Source organism: Phyllobates terribilis, unplaced genomic scaffold, assembly GCF_046119375.1.
Source record: "Phyllobates terribilis strain yellow unplaced genomic scaffold, ASM4611937v1 Scaffold_5__5_contigs__length_657084704, whole genome shotgun sequence".
Classification (NCBI taxonomy): Eukaryota; Metazoa; Chordata; class Amphibia; order Anura; family Dendrobatidae; genus Phyllobates; species Phyllobates terribilis.
Window position 1 is genome coordinate 21,390,391 of NW_027362765.1, and position 21,899 is coordinate 21,412,289.

Below are 21,899 nucleotides of genomic sequence, written 5' to 3' on the forward strand. Positions count from 1 at the left end.
TGTCATTGCCAACAAAGGATATATAACAAAGTATTGAGATGAACATTTGTAATTGACCAAATACTTATTTTCCACCAAAATTTGAAAAAAAAATTCTTTCCAAATCAGACAATGTGATTTTCAGGATTTGTTTTCTCATTTTGTCTCTCATAGTTGAGGTCTACCTATGATGTCAATTACAGGCCTCTCTCATCTTTTTAAGTGGGAGAACTTGCACAGTTGGTGGCTGACTAAATACTTTTTTCCCCACTATATATATATTTATATTCACATATGTAATTATGAAATGAGAAGAGAAATGTAAAAATAAAACTACATTTTACTGATACTCCCTCAACTATACAGGTTCTTGGGTAGTATCTTAACATATAAACAATAAAAGATATAGGTACAGGTGGATATTAGTATTAGAGGTAGATGTTTATTAATCTTAGGTTACAAGTTTTAAAGGGGTGGTCCGACGCCTCTCTCTTCTATGAGGTCTGGTATCAGGTGTGGGTAGATGCCGTTGAACTTGATTAGAGCAGTTGAAGAGGGAACCATCCAGTCCCCAGTTGGGCTCATCTGATATTTAAGACACCATAATTATTAGATGTGACATGCTTGGTGTCTGACGTTTGCCCTAACAACTGTCCCGATCATGTATACCAGAGAAGGGCTGGTTAACCCCTTTACGATGCTGCTATAGTGTTCACATAGCGGTAAAGTATTCTATATACATAGTGAAATATTTAGGATTGTTATACGCATTCTACTTGCTGATGTTTATTGGTCATTGCATACAGTACATTTCCTAATCATTATCATTTAGTGTTCTAAATTGCTTTTCCCTTTCAGACTTCTGACTTAACTTTTACTGTAAGTGTTCTTGTACATTTCATCAATTAAATAATTTTATAAAATATGAAATGGCTATTTCCCTGGGTGATTTCTCTGATGTTTAAGAAAATGTAATTTCTCCTCTGTGTGTAGTCTCAGATGTGCAGCAAGATTTAATTTCGGGGTAAAACATTTCTACATTCTGAACATGAAAATGGCTTCTCCCCTGTGTGAGTTCTCTTATGTCTAACAAGATCTCCTTTTTGAGTAAAGCATTTCCCACATTCGTGACATCAAAATGGCTTCTCCCCTTTGTGATCTCTGTTGTGTTTAAGAAGATCTCTTTTGTAAGTAAAACATTTCCCACATTCTGAACATGAAAATGGCTTCTCCCCTGTGTGAGTTCTTATGTGTTTAACGAGATCTCCTTTGCAAGTAAAACATTTTCCACATTCTGAACATGAAAATGACTTCTCCCCAGTGTGAATTTTCTGATGTACTGTAAGGTTTGCTTTTATAATAAAACATTTCCCACATTCTGAACATGAAAATGGCTTCTCCCCTGTGTGAGTTCTTTTATGTTTAACAAGATCTCCTTTGCAAGTAAAACATTTCCCACATTCTGAACATGAAAATGGCTTCTCCCCTGTGTGAGTTCTTTTATGCTTAACAAGATCTCCTTTGCAAGTAAAATATTTCCCACATTCTGAACATGAAAATGGCTTCTCCCCTGAGTGAGTTCTTTTATGTTTAACAAGATCTCCTTTGCAAGTAAAACATTTCCCACATTCTGAACATGAAAATGGCTTCTCCCGTGTGTGAGTTCTCTGATGTCCAGTAAGGTTTGTTTTATTAGTAAAACATTTCCCACATTCTGAACATGAAAATGGTTTCTCCCCTGTGTGAGTTCTTTTATGTTTAACAAGATCTCTTCTGCAAGAAAAACATTTCCCACATTCTGAACATGAAAATGGCTTCTCTCCTGTATGAGCTTTTTGATGTTCAGCATCCCTATTGGTATTTTCACTTTGCTTAATAGACTGTAACGAATCAGAAGATAGGACCTGTTGATAAGGAATAGATAATAGATTTTTGCCGTGAAGGGCTGGCGGTATATCTGGAATAATGTCATGCTCTTCATATATATATGGTGTGATGCCATAATCAGCTGCTTGAAATTCAGTAAATGTCAGATGTCCCTCTAATGCATAGTCATCTGCCAAGAAAAAAAATATACAGTATTATCATAAATGCTGCCTTTTGAAACAAATTGTATTAAAAAATCAATTACTAGCTGACTTCTATGCAAGGACTAATAGATTATGATATTAAGCCAAAGATTGTGCTCTTTCAATTTTTAATTTCTCTTCTAATGCTAGGAGTGCCGAACGCTTGTGGAGAAAAACTTGCACACCAGAAAACTTTAGCCACTATAAATAAACCTATAATTCTGCCCTTCACCTTGCCAAACAGTCCTATTTCACCACCCTGATCTCCTCACTATCCAACAACCCAAAAAAACTCTTTGACACCTTTCACTCCCTCCTCAGTCCTAAAGCGAAGGCCCCTATCACAGACATTTGTGCTGAGGACCTGGCCCCCTACTTCACAGAGAAAATAGAGAATATCTGTCAGGAAATCAGCTCTCAGCCACCAAATGCTGTGACTCCCACCCCCCCCCACATCTCCTCTGGCTCACTCTCCACATTTTCCTCAGTCACAGAAGAAGAAGTCTCCAGGCTCGTCTCTTCTTCTTGTCCTCCTACATGCACTACTGACCCCATTCCCTCACACCTACTCCAGTCTTTCCCTCCAGTCGTCACTACTCACCTAACAAAAAACTTCAATCTCTTCCGGTATCTTCCCCTCTTCCTTCAAACACTTTATTATTACTTTACTAAAAAAAACCTCTCTTGACCCTTCCTGCACAAACAACTACAGACATGCTGATGACACGCAACTAAACACTTCATCCCCTGACTTCACCCCTGCTGTACTACAGAACACCAGTGACTGTCGGTCCGCAGTTTCCAACATCAAATCCGTCTCTATCTGAAACTCAACCTTTCCAAAACTGAACTTCTTCTGCTCCCGCCGTCTACTTACCTCCCTAAATCGGATATCTCTTTCTCCATGTGTGGCACCATAATTATGCCAAGCCAACTGGCTTGCTGTCTGGGTGTTATGTTTGACACCAATCTGTCCTTCACCTCCCATATACAATCTCATGCCCACTCTTGTCGCTTGCACCTGAAGAACATCTCAAGAATCCGCCCCTTTCTCACCATGGAAACAACAAAAACCCTCACTGTCGCCCTCATCCACTCCTGCCTGGACTATTGTAATTCTCTATTAATTGGCCTACCCCACACTCGACTTTCCCCTCTCCAGTCCATCCTTAATGAGGCAGCCAGAGTCATCTATCTGGCTAATCGTTACTCGGATGCTTCCGCTCTGTGCCAGTCATTGCATTGGCTCCCCATTCATTGTAGGATCCAATATAAATTGCTTGTTCTCACCCACAAAGCTCTCCACAGTGCGGCACCCCCTACATCTCCTCCCTCATCTCTGTTTATCGGCCTACCCGTTTTCTATGCTTCTCAAGCAATTTTCGACTAACATCCGCACTAACCCGTACCTCCCACTCCCGGCTTCAAGACTTCTCCAGAGTTGCACCTATTCTTTGGAATGCAGTTCCCCAAGAAATTAGGATATATACAGTACAGATCAAAAGTTTGGACACACTTTCTCATTTAAAGATTTTTCTGTATTTTCATGACTATGAAAATTGTACATTCACACTGAAGACATCAAAACTATGAATTAACACCTATGGAATTATATACTTAACAAAAAAGTGTGAAAAAACTGAAAATATGTCTTATATTCTAGGTTCTTCAAAGTAGCCACCTTTTGCTTTGATGACTGCTTTGCACACTCTTGGCATTCTCTTGATGAGCTTCAAGAGGTAGTCACTGGAAATGGTCTTCCAACAATCTTGAAGGAGTTCCCAGAGAAGCTTAGCACTTGTTGGCCCTTTTGCATTCACTCTGCGGTCCAGCTCACCCCAAACCATCTTGATTGGGTTCAGGTCTGGTGACTGTGGACGCCAGGTCATCTGGCGTAGCACCCCATCACTCTCCTTCTTGGTCAAATAGCCCTTACACAGCCTGGAGGTGTGTTTGGGGTCATTGTCCTGTTGAAAAATAAATGATGGTCCAATTAAATGCAAACCGGATGGAATAGCATGACGCTGCAAGATGCTGTGGTAGCCATGCTGGTTCAGTATGCCTTAAATTTTGAATAAATCCCCAACAGTGTCACCAGCAAAGCACCCCCACACCATCACACCTCCTCCTCCATGCTTCACGGTGGGAACTAGGCATGTACAGTCCATCCGTTCACCTTTTCTGAGTCGCACAAAGACACGGTGGTTGGAACCAAAGATCTCAAATTTGGACTCATCAGACCAAAGCACAGATTTCCACTGGTCTAATGTCCATTCCTTGTGTTCTTTAGCCCAAACAAGTCTCTTCGGCTTGTTGAATGTCCTTAGCAGTGGTTTCCTAGCAGCTATTTTACCATGAAGGCCTGCTGCACAAAGTCTCCTCTTAACAGTTGTTGTAGAGATGTGTCTGCTGCTAGAACTCTGTGTGGCATTGACCTGGTCTCTATTCTGAGCAGCTGTTAACCTGAGATTTCTGAGGCTGGTGACTCGGATAAACTTATGCTCAGAAGCAGAGGTGACCCTTGGTCTTCCTTTCCTGGGGCGGTCCTCATGTGAGCCAGTTTCTTTGTAGCGCTTGATGGTTTTGCAACTGCACTTGGGGACACTTTCAAAGTTTGCCTAATTTTTCAGACTGACTGACCTTCATTTCTTAAAGTAATAATGGCCACTCGTTTTTCTTTACTTAGCTGCTTTTTTCTTGCCATAATACAAATTCTAAGGCTGTGTGCCCACGATGCGTTTTTTAAGCGTTTCCGCAGCGGCAAAAATGCTGCAGAAACGCTTAAAAAACGCATGGTAGAAGGCCTGCCATGTTCCCCAATGATAATACACATGTGCAGTGCACATGCTGCGGAAATCTCCGCTGTGGATTATCATTGCGGAAAAAAACGCAGCACTACCAATTATTTTGCGGAAGTGCTGCGTTTTCGCCGACATTGACTTGCATTAGAACGCATGCATTCCGCCTCACTAGATAAGGACATGCGGAATGCATGCGTTCCAATATGCGGATGGTACCCAGGTCTAGAGGAGAGGAGACTCTCCTCCAGACCCAGGTACCATAGAAACTGTGAAAAAAAGAATAAAATAAAAAATAAAGATTATATTTACCTTCTGGCGGCCCCCGCTGCACTCGTCCTTTCATGCCGGCAGATCGCGATGGACTGAAGGACCTGCGCTGACGTCATAGTCATGTGACGGGTCACGCGACGCTGACGTCGGCAGGTCCTTCAGTGTACCGCTGCCGGCATCCAGGACGGAGGGAAGTAAGACTGCGGGGGCCATCGGAAGGTAAGTATATATTTATTTTTTTATTTTTTACCATTCTTTCGGTCACACTATATAAATCGATGCTGTTTGCATGGATTTATATAGTGTGACCAAGTTGACAAGCACTTTCCAAGTGATGCTAAAATCGCTTGGAAAGCGTTTGTCAACCCGCATGCGGAAATGCAAGTGAAGAACGCTTCACCTCCGCATGTCCCTTGCAGGAAACCGCATGTACAATCTGCATGCGTTTTTTTCCGCCAGGGAGATGCAGAAACGCTCAAAAAAAATCCGGAGCATTTCTGAATCGTGGGCACATAGCCTGACAGTCTATTCAGTAGGACTATCAGCTGTGTATCCACCTGACTTCTGCACAACACAACTGATGGTCCCAACCCCATTTATAAGGCAAGAAATCCCACTTATTAAACCTGACAGGGCACACCTGTGAAGTGAAAACCATTTCTGGTGACTACCTCTTGAAGCTCATCAAGAGAATGCCAAGAGTGTGCAAAGCAGTCATCAAAGCAAAAGGTGGCTACTTTGAAAAACCTAGAATATAAGACATATTTTCAGTTGTTTCACACTTTTTTGTTAAGTATATAATTCCACATGTGTTAATTCATAGTTTTGATGCCTTCAGTGTGAAAGCACAATTTTCATAGTCATGAAAATACAGAAAAATCTTTAAATGAGGTGTGTCCAAACTTTTGGTCTGTACTGTATATTTTATATATAGCCCATTCACTTTCTCCAAACATAATTCTCCACCAAACTCCACCACACCCGAAAGCACTACAAATTTTTAACTGTTATTTAAGACTGTTGTATATGAACCTCTGAATTGTAAAGTGTTGCAGAATATGTTTGCGCTATATAAATAAAGATTATTATTAATATTTATAAATCCACAAATCAAGGTGGGAACATGGACCCAGCGTGCTGCCACATTCGGCTGCAGGGCACAATATAAACCATAGGATCAGAACAGAGGGAATAGCCTAGTTCAAAGCAGCACACAGGAAGGTAGAAGAACTGCCAGTATTTTGCAAAGATAAATGCACAATGTGACGAAACGGCAACTAAAGGAGCTGTGCCAGCTTCAATGGATTGAATTCTAGGCCACCAACACTCATTTGATTTAATTCGGGAACCACAGGATGCTGAGGACGGCAGGTGTGGAAGCAATGGATACGAGTCGGTTCTCGTCAATTATGTGTGGAGTTTATTCACAAGGAAGACATGGAATTTGCTCTGAGGAAACTGGATGATGCAAAGTTTTGCTCTCATGAAGGTGAGACCTCTTACATTCGTGTCTGTGCTTAAAGACATGCTGATGGACTATCCCCAATAAGTGGAGAAGGATGATTGGGATCCTATCATGTCTGGAAAATTAAGATGGGGGAGCAATGTGACGACATAGCTTCTAATCTTAATTAGCCAAACGTCTAGATTTGTTAGGCCAATAGAAATACACTAATGTGTTTGTGTTGACTTTAGAATTATATGAGTTTCTTTGGCTGGTCAAAGAGGGCAGCCACTCAGTGTTGGGGAACAATAGTGTTTGTTAATATGCTAACTACATATTGTACTAAGAATGCTAGTTGTTGATTTACAGAGCAGGTGTATATGTAAATTGATTAAATGCTCAAACAATGAGACCTGAGCCCTGCACCTTTCCCCCTGACCTGTAAATGATGACCTTAGCCACATTTGTAAATATAAAAAGGGTTTTCTATCCTGCTGCAAGGAGAATCAGAGATGCAGAGAGACTCTTCAGGAGAGTAGTTTGGTAGCATGGCTGAATCCAGAGAGACAAAGATTTGGATTCTACAGGATTCCAGCCTAAGGGTACACGGCCCTGGCTGGAAGGATACAGATCTGCTCCATTGGCCATCAGAGAACCCATGGATACATTTGAGGAAACCAGGTTGGGACAGTGATGTCACCTGGCCCCATGGATATGTTGTTTCGGGTTACCAGATTGGGACCATCTGGTCAACTGGAACGCATGGAGACACTCGGAGAAAGCCAGGTTGGGACAATGAGGTCACCTTGAACCCATTGAGTTGCTCGGAAGGGTCAGGGTGGGACCCACGGGTCTCCTGGCCTTGTACCTCGGTGGACTGTTAGCTTCCTAAACTTGTCGCTACCTCCTAGAAGTCCCAAAGTCACAGTTGATCTATTCCCGGTGGGCCAGCGGAAGGGGGAGACTGTGTAATTTTGCTCTATCTTGGGTATTTGCTGGTACTATTCTATGTGTTTATTGTCCATTTGATGGTTCAATAAAGTATTGGCACAATGTTTTACCCTCACCTTGTGTTGTCTAAGTAGTATTATGTCCTCGGAAGACCCCGTATCTTCACACACAATATGAACTATAACAGTTGTGACGATACAGAGTAAATTCTTAATAAGCCAGACGTTTAGATTTGTTAATTCAAGAAAAATACCCTATTATCTGTAACATCCCTGGCGGCATGCTGGCATGGCTTACCATCTCCCACCATGCAAGACCGCCATCTTACCTATCAATCCAGGCTGCACACTTTGCTCCAGTACCTGCTGTGTCTCTTGTCTGATTGCTTAGGGCAGCGGCGCGGCTACTGCCTGATTCTTATAGTTACTGTGTGCGCACTCCTAATGCCTCTCCAGCCTATTGCTGTGAGTCACTAGATACTTAAACCCCCTCCACCCAGTAGGGGGTGCCTGAGCAACACTTTCATTCAGTGTGTTCTGTGCAACTGAGTTGCCAGGTCCTGTCCTGTATCGTTTCTGTTTCCGCCCTGGGGGCTGTATACCCAGGCCTGTTACCTGTATCTGTGACTTCTAGTCTGTCTCCGCCACTCTGGGGGCTGAATTCCCAGGCTCGTTCCTGTATCTTATTCCTGGTTCAGTTCCTGTCTGAACTGGGTCCTAGCCCGTTACCTGTTTCTCTCTATGTCCGAACCTTCCCTTTTCCTGCAGTGTCTGAACCTGCACCTAACGCCAACTCGTTGTCTCTGAACTTCTGTTTGTGAGTTTTGTGTACACTCGCTACTTCATTTTAAGTACCTTGTGTGTATCTGGTTCTGCTTGTTCACCGCACCTGCGGTTTCGCTCTGCCCTGCTTGGTCACCGCACCTGCGGTTTCGCTCTGCTTTGCTTGTTCACAGCACCTGCGGTTTCGCTCTGCTCAGCTAGTTCACCGCACCTGCGGTTTCGCTCTGCTCAGCTTGTTCACCGCACCTGAGGGTTTTGCTCTGCTCTGCTTGTCTACCGCACCTGCGGGTTTTGCTCTGCTCTGCTTGTCTACCGCACCTGCGGGTTTTGCTCTGCTCTGCTCGTCTACTGCACTTGCGGGTTTTGCTCTGCTCTGCTTGTCTACCGCACCTGCGGGTTTTGTCTGCTCTGCTTGTCTACCGCACCTGCGGCTCCGTTCCTGTGTCCCAGTCTGTACTGGTCCCTATCCTGCCTGCGTTCCTACATGCCAGTACCCGCCTGTCTGCATGCCAGCCGTGCCTGCCAGTACCCACCTGTCTGCATACCAGCCGTGCCTGCCAGTACCCACCTGTCTGTATGCCAGCCGTGCCTGCCAGTACCCATCTGTCTATATGCCAGCCTAACCTGCCTGTTCCTGCATTCCCCGGTGTGGGTCAACAGCTGTGACCGGGGTCTGACCTGGAGTAGCACCTGGTCCCTCTGCTCGGTTCCTCCCTGGTTCACAGAGTCGACTGAGCCGCCGTGTGACTTTGGTCGGACCGAGTTGATACTTAGTTACGCCCCTCCAGGCACTTCTTGGTTCATGGTCCAGAGGGATCACTAATCACGCTCACGCCAGTCAGTCCGGGCGTGTGCCTAACATTATCTTTGTGTATTTGTGTCTGGTCAATAAGAACAAACCAGTATTTGTATAACCCTGAATGTTGAATTCTATTCCTTTGGAAACAATCATGTTTCCTATGCTAATGACAAATTGTACTAAAAGTCACCTAGATGTTTATTTACAACAGTCTCTGTGATACCAACTGTGTAAATAGATTAGCTAAAACAATGATAGTTGAGCCCTGCACCTTTACCTCTGACATGTGACTAATGACCTGTACATCCAAGTAACTGCTAGCATGCGGGAGCAATACACCTTAGAAGGTAGCCATTGGTTTTGAGTTCCACTGTGACTTTAGAGTAACGAGAACCATGTGCGGTGCAGACTGCTGGACCGACCACCACCTCATTGTGTCTAAGTGCAGGCTTTGCATTCTGTTGGCAAGTGGACCCCAAGGGCAGAAAACTACAAAGAGGCTGAATGTAATAATAATAATAATGTCTGCAAGCTGCAAAGCAGAAAAGTTGCAGATTAATTTGCCAATGAACTTGACGGCTGATTGTCAGAGACACCGCAGGCAGACTAGACTGGCGTTGAAAAACAGTGAAGAATTCTTAAAGATGCTATGTACAATACTGCTCTGGAGCATCTCGGACCAGCAGCCCGAAATAACAAAGATTGGTTCGATGAAAACGATGAAGAAATAAAGGCACTCCTAAAATGGAAACATCAGCAGTACAAAGCGCATCTACACAACCCTATGTCACTAGACAAGAAGGATGGCTTTATCAGCACAAAAAGAAAGGTACAGATAAAGCAACACGAGATTTGGGACAGCTGGTTTAGCAAGAAGGCTGAGGAAATCCAGGGCTATGCACTGCTATCATGCGCTAAAGGCTGAATATTGACCCCAATCACTCCAACTCCTCAATTCTCCTTAACACGGTTGAAACTAAGCTGCTGACAGTAAAGAAACAGATTCTGGATTGGTGGGCTGAGCACTTCAACAGTGTCCTTAATCGCTCTGCCATAACGATGAGGTCATTGCTTACCTGCCCCAGGAAGAAATCAACAAGGACCTCGATGTTCTCCCCAGTGAAGATGAAGTCAGGAAAACAGTAAAACATTTCTCCTGTGACAAAGCACCAGGAAATGATGTTATACCTACTGAGGTATACAAAGCAGGAGACCCTGTCCTGATACAAATGATGATTAAACTATTCCAGTCCATGTGGAAAAAGAAACAGGTTCCACAACAGCTGAAAGATGTAAGCATAATCCACATCTATAAGAAAAAAGGCAACTCCCAATCTTGCTACAACCATCGAGGCATCTCCCTTCTGTCCACTGCTGGGAAGATTCCTGCTCACCTCTTGCTCAACTGCCTCCTCCACCACCCTGAGCAACGTCTACTACCCGTAAGCCAGTGCGGCTTCCGTGCTATACGTGGGTAGGCAGATATGGTCTTCGAGGCGCGTCAACTCCAGGAAAAGTGCCAGGAGCAACATAGCGACCTTTGTTGATTTGACCACGGCTTTTGACACAGTCAGCAGAGGATTTCTATGGAAAATCATGGCAAAGTTTGGCTGCCTGATCAAGTTCATCACAATCGTCCCGCATGATGGTATGATGGTGAAGGTCCCAAATGATTGAGACGAATCAGAGGCATTCCCAGTTACAAACGGTGTAAAACCAGGCTGTGTACTCTCCTCGACCCTGTTCAGTATGGTATTTTCTGCCATGTTGAGAGAAGCCTTTAGCAACTGCGAAGACAGAATGCATGTCTGGTACAGGACTGACAGCAAGCTATTCAACCCCAGACGTCTAAAGACTGTAACAAAGGTGCATGAGACTGTTATCTGTGACTTGTTGTTTTCTGATGACAGTCTTGTTACAAATACTAGAAAGACCAAAGTTATGTACTAACCTGCTCTAGGAAAACCATACTAGCAGCCACGCATTACGATGAAGGAGCACAACCTCAAAGCAGTTGAAAACTTCACCAGTCTGGGCAGCACACTCTCCCACGTAGTGAAATTGACGCTAAGGTCAAAAACAGAATTGCCAAATCCAGCACCACTTTCGGGAGACTGCGTAAGAATATCTGGGAATGAAGGGGACTCAGCCTTACCACTAAGCTGAAGGTTTACTGCGCGGTGGTCCTTATCAGGGCGGTGAAGTCAGTAAGCCAAACCATCGACTCAAGACTCCTTAATTTGCCTGACTTCTGACACCACAGCACTACCTCACTACTAAGCATGTACATAAAGTGCAGCACAGATTTATCTTAACTAAAAGCCTAAATCCTTCGATCAGGAATAGAACAGACATTTATAGGACATTTCCCAACTTTCCCAAATTCTTATGAAAACATTTACAGCACATCCTGCATTGTACTAATTATTATATATTTTAGGAGTTGGTCCATTTTATACAGACTCCGACTCCACAGCCCTGGTCCTTACCACACTTCTCTATGGCAGTGAGACCTGGACTGTCTACAGCCGGCATGCCAAATAGCTCAATCGCTTCCACCTGAGCTGTCTCCGCAGACTTCTTCATATCAGGTGGCAAGACAATGTCCCTGACAATCCAAGAACAAGCTGGGCTCTGCAGTGTTTACACCCTCCTACTGAAAGCCCAAGCCAGGTGGCCGAACATGTGGTCAGAATGCCATACAGCCGATGCCTAAAGAAACTGCTGTATGGAGAACTGTGTTAGGGAAAGTGAGCAGTCGGGTGTCAGAAGAAATATTACAATGACTGCCTTAAAGTGTCTCTCAAAAACCTGGGAGTCGATATCAACGAATGAGCGAAGCTTGCCCTGGACTGTCCAGCTTGACGAGGCAGAATCACCACAGGAATACATACAGCTGACGACGGGAGAATCTTTGAGGCTTAAAGAAAGAGAGCTGTGCTATCTACTGTCCTGAACTTATGTCATGTATGTGGGCAAGCTTTCAGGGCCAGGCTTGGCCTCATCAGTCACCTCTGGACCCACAGCCACTGATCCTCCTCTAAACCTTGAAGTCATGGTCATCTTTGAAGGACGAACAGCACATCAGTATTATTTGGTTTGCAACATTTCGGCACTGAGCATTGGTATTATTTGGTTGGTATTAGGCACTATATATTGGTATATTTTGGTATCATTTAGGCACTGTATGCTGGTAATTGGTTGGTATTTGAGCACTGTTTAAAGTGTTTGGTTTGTATTATATGGGAACTGTATGTCAGTATTATTTCAGTATTATTTGGTTGCCATTATTTGGAGACTGTATTATTTTGATATTTGGTATTATTTAGGCTCTGTGTGTTGGTATTTAATATTATTTTGTCACTGTATATTGGTATTATTTGGTTGGTAATATCTAGGCACTGAATATCCATGTTATTTGGGCACTGCATGTTTGCATTAGTTGGCCTTGATTTTTTAGTACATATTTAAGCACTAGATTTTGCTATTATTTGTGCTCTGTATTTTGATACTATATTAGCCATGTGTAGTGGTTTTTCTCTGTATTATTTGGGCTCTGTCTATTGAACTATATATTGGTACTTGGTAAGCGCTGTATATTAGTATTCATTTAATGTGATTTCTTGGTATATATTTGGGCACTGTATGTTGGTAATTATTTCACTGTAAATTGGAAGTATATTAGCTTTGTATAGTTTTTTTTGTCTGTAATGTGTCTGCATTGTTTTTGTTGTCTGTATTATAGGTTTGTTGTCTATATTGTGTATTTGATGTCTGTATTGTGTATTTGTTGTGTGTATATTTGTTGTGTGTTTTGTATATTTAATGTCTGTATTTTGCTATTGTTATCTGTTTTGTATACCTGATATATCTATTGGGTGCCAGACTAAGCATACTGCTCAGCACCAGCATTGGCAGCAGGACATTGGGCGATGAGGCAGTTTGTATTGACAACATACAACACCGATTCAGTCTGGATACTTTATGGGTGGCACATTACTGCGCTGAAAAAAGGCCAGGCAATCTTCCTATGTATTAGGCCAAGAAAACTTGATGGAGAGTACAACTAATAGAATTCGATATACTGCTGGAAGATGCACCCCTAAGTCGGAAGGCACTCAACAAGCTACAGAGGAAGAGTTGATAGTAGACCTGAATATGTTCACTCATCATGACACACCAGGATCCAAGCCGCGAGGACATCTTGGTTCTGATATCGCTTGGTTGAATGGGAAGATCAAAAGCTGCAGAGATATCAAAGTTGGGAACTTGGAGCCCTTGAACCATGAACCAATGTGAACTTGACATCGTCAAAGCCGAAATGGACAGAATAGGACTTGATTTACTCAGAACTGGCGAATAAAGATGGACTCAATGCGGACATTTCCAGTCAAATGAACATTGGATCTACTATACTGGCAACGATAACCGAAGAAGAAACAGTGTTGCTTTTATTCTCAACTGAAGCTTGTCCGGCACTGTCCTGAAGTAAAATATAGTCGTGATGACTACAAGAAGAGCCAATCCATGACACAGTTATACAAGTCTACTCACCAACAACAGATGCCGAGGAGGAGGACGTTGAACTATTCTATGATCAAGTTCAAGAGGAAATCGACAATATGCCAAAACAAGACTTACTCATTATCATGGGAGACTTGAATGCCAAAGTGGGCCACGGCAAACATGGCACCGTTTTTGGAAACTTTGGACTTGGAAAAAAAATTAGGCTGTGGGAAGATTCTTCGACTTTTGTACAACAAATCAACTATTCCTCCTCTCCCAGAGCTGTAATGACAGGAAGCAACGGAGGTGAAGAGTTCTCAGCTAAATCAAACTACAATGGCCTGTTTTGACATTCTCTGAGCTTTTGTTTTTTTTTCCCCTTTATGACTGCCTTCAAATGATTGGGTAGTGTCATAGACAGATAAAAAGTAACCCCCTACCCCAGCGGAATCTCTGTTAACACCCCTTTCATTGAAGGGGAGATTTGGCTGAAGAGGAAATTTATATATTGGGCACCCTAAACTTTAATAGCCCATGTCTCCACAATTCAATGGAGAAAAAAACTGTTCTAATCAGCCCCTCTGCCCCTTTTTAGTGATATATACAATTTAAACTAAAAAATATTAAATATTAAATTCAATTGCCCACAGATTGGTGGATGTCCAGGTCTTGAGACCAGCATCAATTGCTTAATAGACTGGGAAATGAGATGAGAAGTGCATAGCTTGTAAGGTAGGTGCACAAAACAGAGTACAGATTCAATAGAAAGTCTACGAAATCGAAAACAAAATTGTAACAACTTGTAAATAGGTAAATAGAGAGGCAACTATTCACCTGTGCGGTTTTCTTTAGGAATCTCCTCTTTACACCGTTCAGCGCCCCTTACAAATGTCTCTGTAGTATTAATATGGGTCAGATCTTCACCCTGGAACAAATATTGCAAAAGTCACAGACAGATGGAGAAGTCACATCTATGATCATCTCTAATCCTGCCATCTCCACTGTTCTCATTACACAAGTATAAAACATATAATACTGGTGGATAAAACAAGACTGAGCATAAGACCTTCACAGCCATCTACACATTATAGGGGAGATCTCATGACACCTTCTCTCCATCTACCTGATGATCCTGAGGAACATTGGGATCTTCTTGTTTACAGTCCTGTGGAAGAAGAGGATGGGGACATCTCTCTGGTGTTGTCCTCTTACTGGATAGAACTGGAGGAAACACATACAGGGACTGAATTCATTCTTTACATACAGATAATTATAGGCCGTGTGTATTTAGTCCTGTCTATTACCTGGTGATGTGAGGGGCTGGGGAACCTCCACCATGATGTCCTTGTACAGATCTTTGTGTCCTTCTAAATACTCCCACTCCTCCATGGAGAAATAGACGGCGACATCCTGACACCTTATAGGAACCTGACACATACAATGATACCGTCATCCCGTGATCCCTTCATAGCATTACTGTATAATGTCCCAGTATTCCCAGCAGTGTCACCTCTCCAGTCAAGAGCTCAATCATCTTGTAGGTGAGTTCAACGATCTTCTGGCTATTGATGTCCTCATGTATCAGGGGGTGAGGAGGAGGGCCTGTGATTGGGCTCAGGGGTGTTCCCCATCCCTCAGACACAGGGGCCTGACAGCACTCACTAGAGGTCTTCTTCACTACTGTGTAATCCTGGTTATGGAGAGACACATTAATAAATCTCACTACAGATATTTCCAGAGTCCTCGACTCCCCAGTTCTGTCCATTTGTTATACCCAAAGATAAGAATGATCAGAATTGCTCACCTCTCCAGTAAGCCAGAGCAGGAGCTCTAGGGTGAGGTGTAATATCTTCTCTACCTTCTTGTCCCTGTTCCTATCTATCCTTGAATCAGAAAAATTCTCTTATATAAAAGCTTTCCAATGAGAGGATCCAATATCGTAGGGACCTGAATGTGAAGATGAGCCGATGTAATATCATAAAGAATCCCACATAACAATACAATTAAATTACTGAAGACTTTATATCCATGATGATGCTGACATGTTTGGCACATGACTATTTTAAGTGTTCATCTGTGTTTTTTTTTATGTTCGCCAAAGAGACCATGGTTTCAGATGTTTGTGGCTGATTCATCAACTGCAACTTCTTAAAAATTTACAAATTTGTCACAAATGTACTCCAGTTCAGTCCTGAGCTATTTTATGTTTCCCAGATATTTTGGTGCAAATTTTGAGCCATTTAGCAAAACTTGATACTTTTTGCCCTAAGAGCATTTTTATTTTACCGGAGCTAGCTCTTATTGTTCCTGTTAACCAACGGAAACCCCACTCTCAGTCTCCGACTGTGGTATTTAAATGGTACAATCCTAGTGGGGCTTATCGGTCCTCTGTATGACACAATCACAGGGTGCAGATGGATTGCCATGGTCCTGATGAAGGCTCCTAATAACAAAATATTAGGTTTTATTCTCATATTCTCTACATGTTTGGAAGAAATGTAGATACTTTTGAATACCCCGACCAAACAGTAGGCATACGTGGGTGCCACCCGTGTCCCCATAACTGTACCTCTCGATTTGTTAGTAGATGACATTTTGGAGTTTAAAAAAATTGTTTTTAAAATAAATTCTGAGCCTTCTAGGATGAAGCTTCTATGGTTATTGTCAATTCTGGAGTCTACAAATAAACATTTTTGGATACATAAGAGCCCAATATCATGCGATATATTGGAATACAATGCTGACACATCTAGAGTGAAGAAAAAACAGGATTCCTTCCATCTGATACATTGAAGGCGTTCAATTAGTTCTGTAGAGTCTCTAAGACGGCTGGGTGGTGAGAGTATATGGGGCTGAAGAAACAAATCAATACAGGAAGAGAGAGTACTTGTTAGTGAGTTTATCACCACAATTAAGGGTCTACCTGGAGGATTATTGAGATGCTTATGTATTTTAGTGAGGTGGTAAAAAAAGGGTATATTAGGGTTCAAAATGATAAGAAATTTCATTTAATTCTTGTATAAGATGGCAGGGATTGGGCTCTGTTGAAGAGTTGTAAACATTCTGGTCCTACTGATGGGAATGGATTGGTGCTTATGGCAGATTAGTAATTGATGTTGGATGAAATCTTCATATCCTTCCGCATGTAGTCGTTATAGTTTTGTATGACTTTACCATATCACGCTCTTGGTATATTTATTTACCAGCAGATAATCCTTTTCCTTCTTCCTTTATATTACGTTGGAATTCTTCGGACTCTCGGAGCAGCAGCAGCTGGACATTCTCATCAGCCTCTTTAATAGTTGTGCGTTTCACAACCCCACAAGGGGAGCGAATATCACAACACTAATGCTCCATGTATCCGGGTCATGCCCTATAGAGCGCTCTTTTCTCATCCCACAGCCTATTAACGCCATCTTGGTGCTCATGTGATGCTCATACAGGCTTGGCGTGTGTATAACTAATCATGTGTAACTTCAATCATTTTCTGGGAGATTTTCAAGGGAGCCAACACTTTCGGCCATGACTGTATGAGGCATACAGGTATCACTCTCCTTAGCCGTCTATAACCTGTCTGCCCATATTAATAGCTTAGATAGGTCACATATGTGACAGATTCCCTCTAATTGTGCGGCCCCGGAGAATCCTGCAGCACTCGGCTGTTTGGTTAATGTGAGCAGCGATAGGATGTTGGCCCACATAATGGGAAGTGTGCGCTCATAGCCGTCTCTCACTGAGAAGCTCTGAGTGTTTAACTGGAAGGTGTCGGTGGAATCGGCTTGTTACTAGATATAGAACGACGCTACTGAAGCCAGGAGAACAGCTGTGCCGTGACGGTACGCGGGACTGAGCCATCAAATCGGGACAGACCCGCCGAATACGGGAAAGTTGGGAGCTATGCTCTTACCTGATCTGTAGTATAGAAAGGATCATCACAGAGGAGCAGCCATCAGACCATGGATATCAGGCTGACCTGAAGCTTACAGGAGGTCTGCACAATGCAGGAAGAGCAGGTTCTAGTGCAGCCTCCAGCCCCGAATAGAAAGTGAAACTTCCCTGAGAGAACGGATCTGTGGTGTTATAGTATGTCCACCCCATAGTATCAGGGCACCACTGATCCCAGCAGACGCTGGTTGCTATAAATCACTGCTGGACAGAGTTCATTGTTGTAAGGTAATGAGAACAGGAACTTAGCCACAACAGAGCACATGTGACACTCACAGCCCAACCCTGAGAGATGGGGGGTACTCAGAGCCGGGTCAGATGTTGGGGGTTGTAGCCGTGGCCTGGACCCATTCCGTGCCCAGGGCCGTCACATTAAAAGATGTAATGGGCTTTCAGGTTTTGGTGTTAATCGAGTGGTTCTATTGACTACGCCACCTGTGGTTTCTGGTGATCCTCCACCAGCGCTGCGTTCAGTCCTCTGAGGCGGGATGTAGTGGCAACAGCAGATGGTACTACTCCCCACAGGCGGAGCAGGGCCTCAGGGCAGAGGGGACAGGAGGATGGGAATTGTAGTGGGAGATGTGGTGTGGTGTCGTGTGGTGCCGCGTGGCAATAAGAAACCGGAGGCCATAGGGGTAGTCTTCCAAGCTTTACTCATGGTAGAATGCACAGCTGCAAGACTTCTCCCTGCTCCTCACGGCCGCTGCGGTCACCAGGACCGGGGGGTCCGACAACCTCCGGGTAGTTCAGGTGCTTTGGTCAGGAACCCGCACCAGAGTGTTCCTAGAAGTTCCCACTAGGTCCTCTCCTGTCCGTATGTGATGCGTGTGCTAAGGCCGGGTCTCCCTCTGGACTATGCACAGAACAAGGGTACGGGTGGCAACTCCGCTCAGTCCGTTACCCGGTGGGATCCACTGAGCCTCCGGGCTTCTCCGACTAAGACGTGAAGTGACAGAGTCAGATATCGGGGGCCAGTACCCCTTTTGCAGCAGGACTCCCTCTGACTAGGCCAGAATAGGGAGGACAGGTGGCGTATGCCGCTCCATCTGCATTCCCCTGGGATCCTTTTGCCTGCGGAGCTTTACTCCTCTGCTCCCCTCCAGTAGGGACCTTGACCGGGTAGAGACAGCCGTTAACTCTAGCCCGCTCCTCGACTCAAGGCCAGAGTACGAGGACCGTGTCCCCATCAACTGCAGGTTCACACAGAAAGCCACGTTCAGTGATAAAGATCACAATCAAAAGACCATAAGCCCAAGATGGCTGTTTATTAAATATGAATTTGTTGTGTAACCTAAATGTGCGTCATCCACCCTCACCCACTACTAGGTCCCCCCTAACTTTGGTTCCCCCATCTCCACTTATCCCGGCTGGGGCAGCACCCTGGTGCATATAAGCCCCCCTAAGGTGGGAGAGGTGTAGTGTTGGATGCAGAGGTGGGGTCCTGACAGCTGCACCATCCTTACCTCTAAGGAGAGATACCACACCTCATTAAAGAGATGCAGTACCCCTGTGGCGACCAAACCCTCAGGGGCGCCACACACACAGGAGCTGCTGCTGCTGGAGGTGATTGTTTTTTTTGCTGCTGAAATTACCTCACTTGACTCAGTCCAGAACACCAAAATGATACGCGGTGAGCTCGCTCTCAGTGAACGACGAGAAGAAGAGGAGACGGAAAGGACATAGCCTGATACAAAGAAGGGGGGGCATGTCGGCTGCTTCTCACTGCCGTGCTGGAGAAGGTCCCTGCTGGGACTGCGGGGCGAAGTCTCAAAACCGGGATGGTCCCGCAGTATGCAGGATGGTTGGGAGCTATGCTAAACATCATAAAGGACATTCATTATATGCTGAGGAAAATGGCCGAGTGTGAATAACGGCTAATCCTGATAGAGAATAACGGGGTCTCCACATACCTCCACCTGCAGAGCCGCCACCACATATATGGCTGTTCTGTGCGCACAGGACCTGTGATGAGGTCACAGGAGGGGAGGAGTCAGGGGTCACATGATCAGGGGCCTCAGTGGATGCAGGACTCTGCTGTGCTGGTTGTCATGGTGCTGGATGAGGGGAAGTTTATGTGTGGGGTCAGGAGGGGTTTACAGTGTGGATGTAGCAGAGCCGCGTGTGTACGAGGTGTACGGAGCGGAGCCGCGTGTGTACGAGGTGTACGGAGCGGAGCCGCATGTGTACGAGGTGTACGGAGCAGAGCCGCATGTGTACGAGGCGTACGGAGCAGAGCCGCATGTGTACGAGGTGTACGGAGCAGAGCCGCGCGTGTACGAGGTGTACGGAGCGGAGCCGCGCGCGTGCGAGGTGTACGGAGTGGAGCCATGTGTGTACGAGGTGTACGGAGCGTAGCCGGGTGTGTACGAGGCGTACGGAGCCGGGTGTGTACGAGGCGTACGGAGCAGAGCAGTGTGTGTACGAGGTGTACGGAGCGGAGCCGTGCGTGTACGAGGTGTACGGAGCGGAGCCGTGCGTGTACGAGGTGTACGGAGCGGAGCCGTGCGTGTACGAGGTGTACGGAGCGGAGCCGTGTGTGTGTATGAGGTGTATGGAGTGGAGCCGTGTGTGTGTACGAGGTGTACGGAGCGGAGCCGCGCGTGTACGAGGTGTACGGAGTGGAGCCGCGCGTGTACGAGGTGTACGGAGCAGAGCCGCGCGTGTACGAGGTGTACGGAGCAGAGCCACAGGTGTACGGAGCAGAGCCGCGCGTGTACGAGGTGTACGGAGCAGAGCCGCGCGTGTACGAGGTGTACGGAGCAGAGCCGCGCGCGTGCGAGGTGTACGGAGCGGAGCCATGTGTGTACGAGGTGTACGGAGCAGAGCCGCGTGTGTACGAGGTGTACGGAGCGGAGCCGTGTGTGTACGAGGTGTACGGAGCGGAGCCGCGTGTGTACGAGGGGTACGGAGCGGAGCCGCGTGTGTACGAGGCGTACAGAGCGTAGCCGGGTGTGTACGAGGCGTAAGGAGCCGGGTGTGTACGAGGCGTACGGAGCAGAGCAGTGTGTGTACGAGGCGTACGGAGCAGAGCAGTGTGTGTACGAGGTGTACGGAGCGGAGCCGTGCGTGTACGAGGTGTACGGAGCGGAGCCGTGTGTGTGTATGAGGTGTATGGAGCGGAGCCGTGTGTGTATGAGGTGTATGGAGCGGAGCCGTGTGTGTATGAGGTGTACGGAGCGGAGCCGTGTGTACGAGGTGTACGGAGCCGAGCCACGCGTGTACGAGGTGTACGGAGCGGAGCCGCACGTGTACGAGGTGTATGGAGCGGAGCCGCGCGTGTACGAGGTGTACGGAGCAGAGCCGCGCGTGTACGAGGTGTACGGAGCAGAGCCGCAGGTGTACGGAGCAGAGCCGCGCGTGTACGAGGTGTACGGAGCAGAGCCGCGCGTGTACGAGGTGTACGGAGCAGAGCCGCGTGTGTACGAGGTGTACGGAGCAGAGCCACGCGTGTACGAGGTGTACGGAGTGGAGCCGCGTGTGTACGAGGTGTACGGAGCGGAGCCGCGCGTGTACGAGGTGTACGGAGCGGAGCCGTGCGTGTACGAGGTGTACGGAGCGGAGCCGCGCGTGTACGAGGTGTACGGAGCACAGCCGTGTGTACAATGCATATGGAGCGGAGTCGTGTGTGTATGATCTGTACGGAACAGAGCCGTGTGTGTACGATGTGTATGGAGCACTGCCGAGTGTATACAACATGTACAAAATGGAGCCACATGCCTAAGACGCGTACAGTACGGAGACATCTAAGTATGACGCTTATAGAGCGTATGTATCAGAGCCGTGTGTATGACATGCACTTGAAGTGCTGAGAAAAACTGCTAAAAAACTTGACCTAAAAATAATATGCAACGACCCTCCCTTACTACAGATGGCCTCCAAATATAAGAAATATCGCGATCAGAAGCTCAGTGCCCGCTGATACCCCAAGAGGAACTTCTGAAGACCCTGGGTCTTCCCTGGGAGCGTAACACTACTCAGACAACACAGAGTGAGGGTAAAACAGCGTGGCAATACTTTATTGAACCACAAAGCAAACAATAAACACACATAACAGTCCCAGCAAATACCCAAGATGGTACAACATTACACAGTCTCACACTTCCACTGGCCCGCCTGAGATAGAACAGCTGCGACTTTGGGACTTCCAGGGCCAACTACCTCAACCAGTGGCCCCCCACAGAGAGAAGGTAGCAGCAAGCTTAGGAAGCTAGCAGTCCATCGAGGTACAAGGCCAGGAGATCCGAGGGTCCCACCCTCGCCTGTTCGAGTTTCCATGGGGCCAGATAACTGGTCCCAATTTGCCTTCTCCAAATGTCTCCATGGGTTCCAGGCGACCGGAGGGTCCTATCTGGC

At 45.7% G+C, this 21,899-nt stretch overlaps 1 protein-coding gene across 1 annotated transcript in view; it reads right to left on the reverse strand.

Moving 5' to 3' along the window:
* Positions 1 to 401: 401 nt before the first annotated feature.
* LOC141270598 (uncharacterized) overlaps positions 402 to 21,899 on the reverse strand; it is a 74,780-nt gene continuing 53,282 nt past the window's right edge. Inside the window, exon 9 of the mRNA XM_073680678.1 lies at positions 402 to 1,747. Within this exon, the coding sequence (XP_073536779.1) occupies positions 1,113 to 1,747 (635 nt within the window). The 3' untranslated portion in view covers positions 402 to 1,112. The remainder of the gene's footprint in view (positions 1,748 to 21,899) is intronic.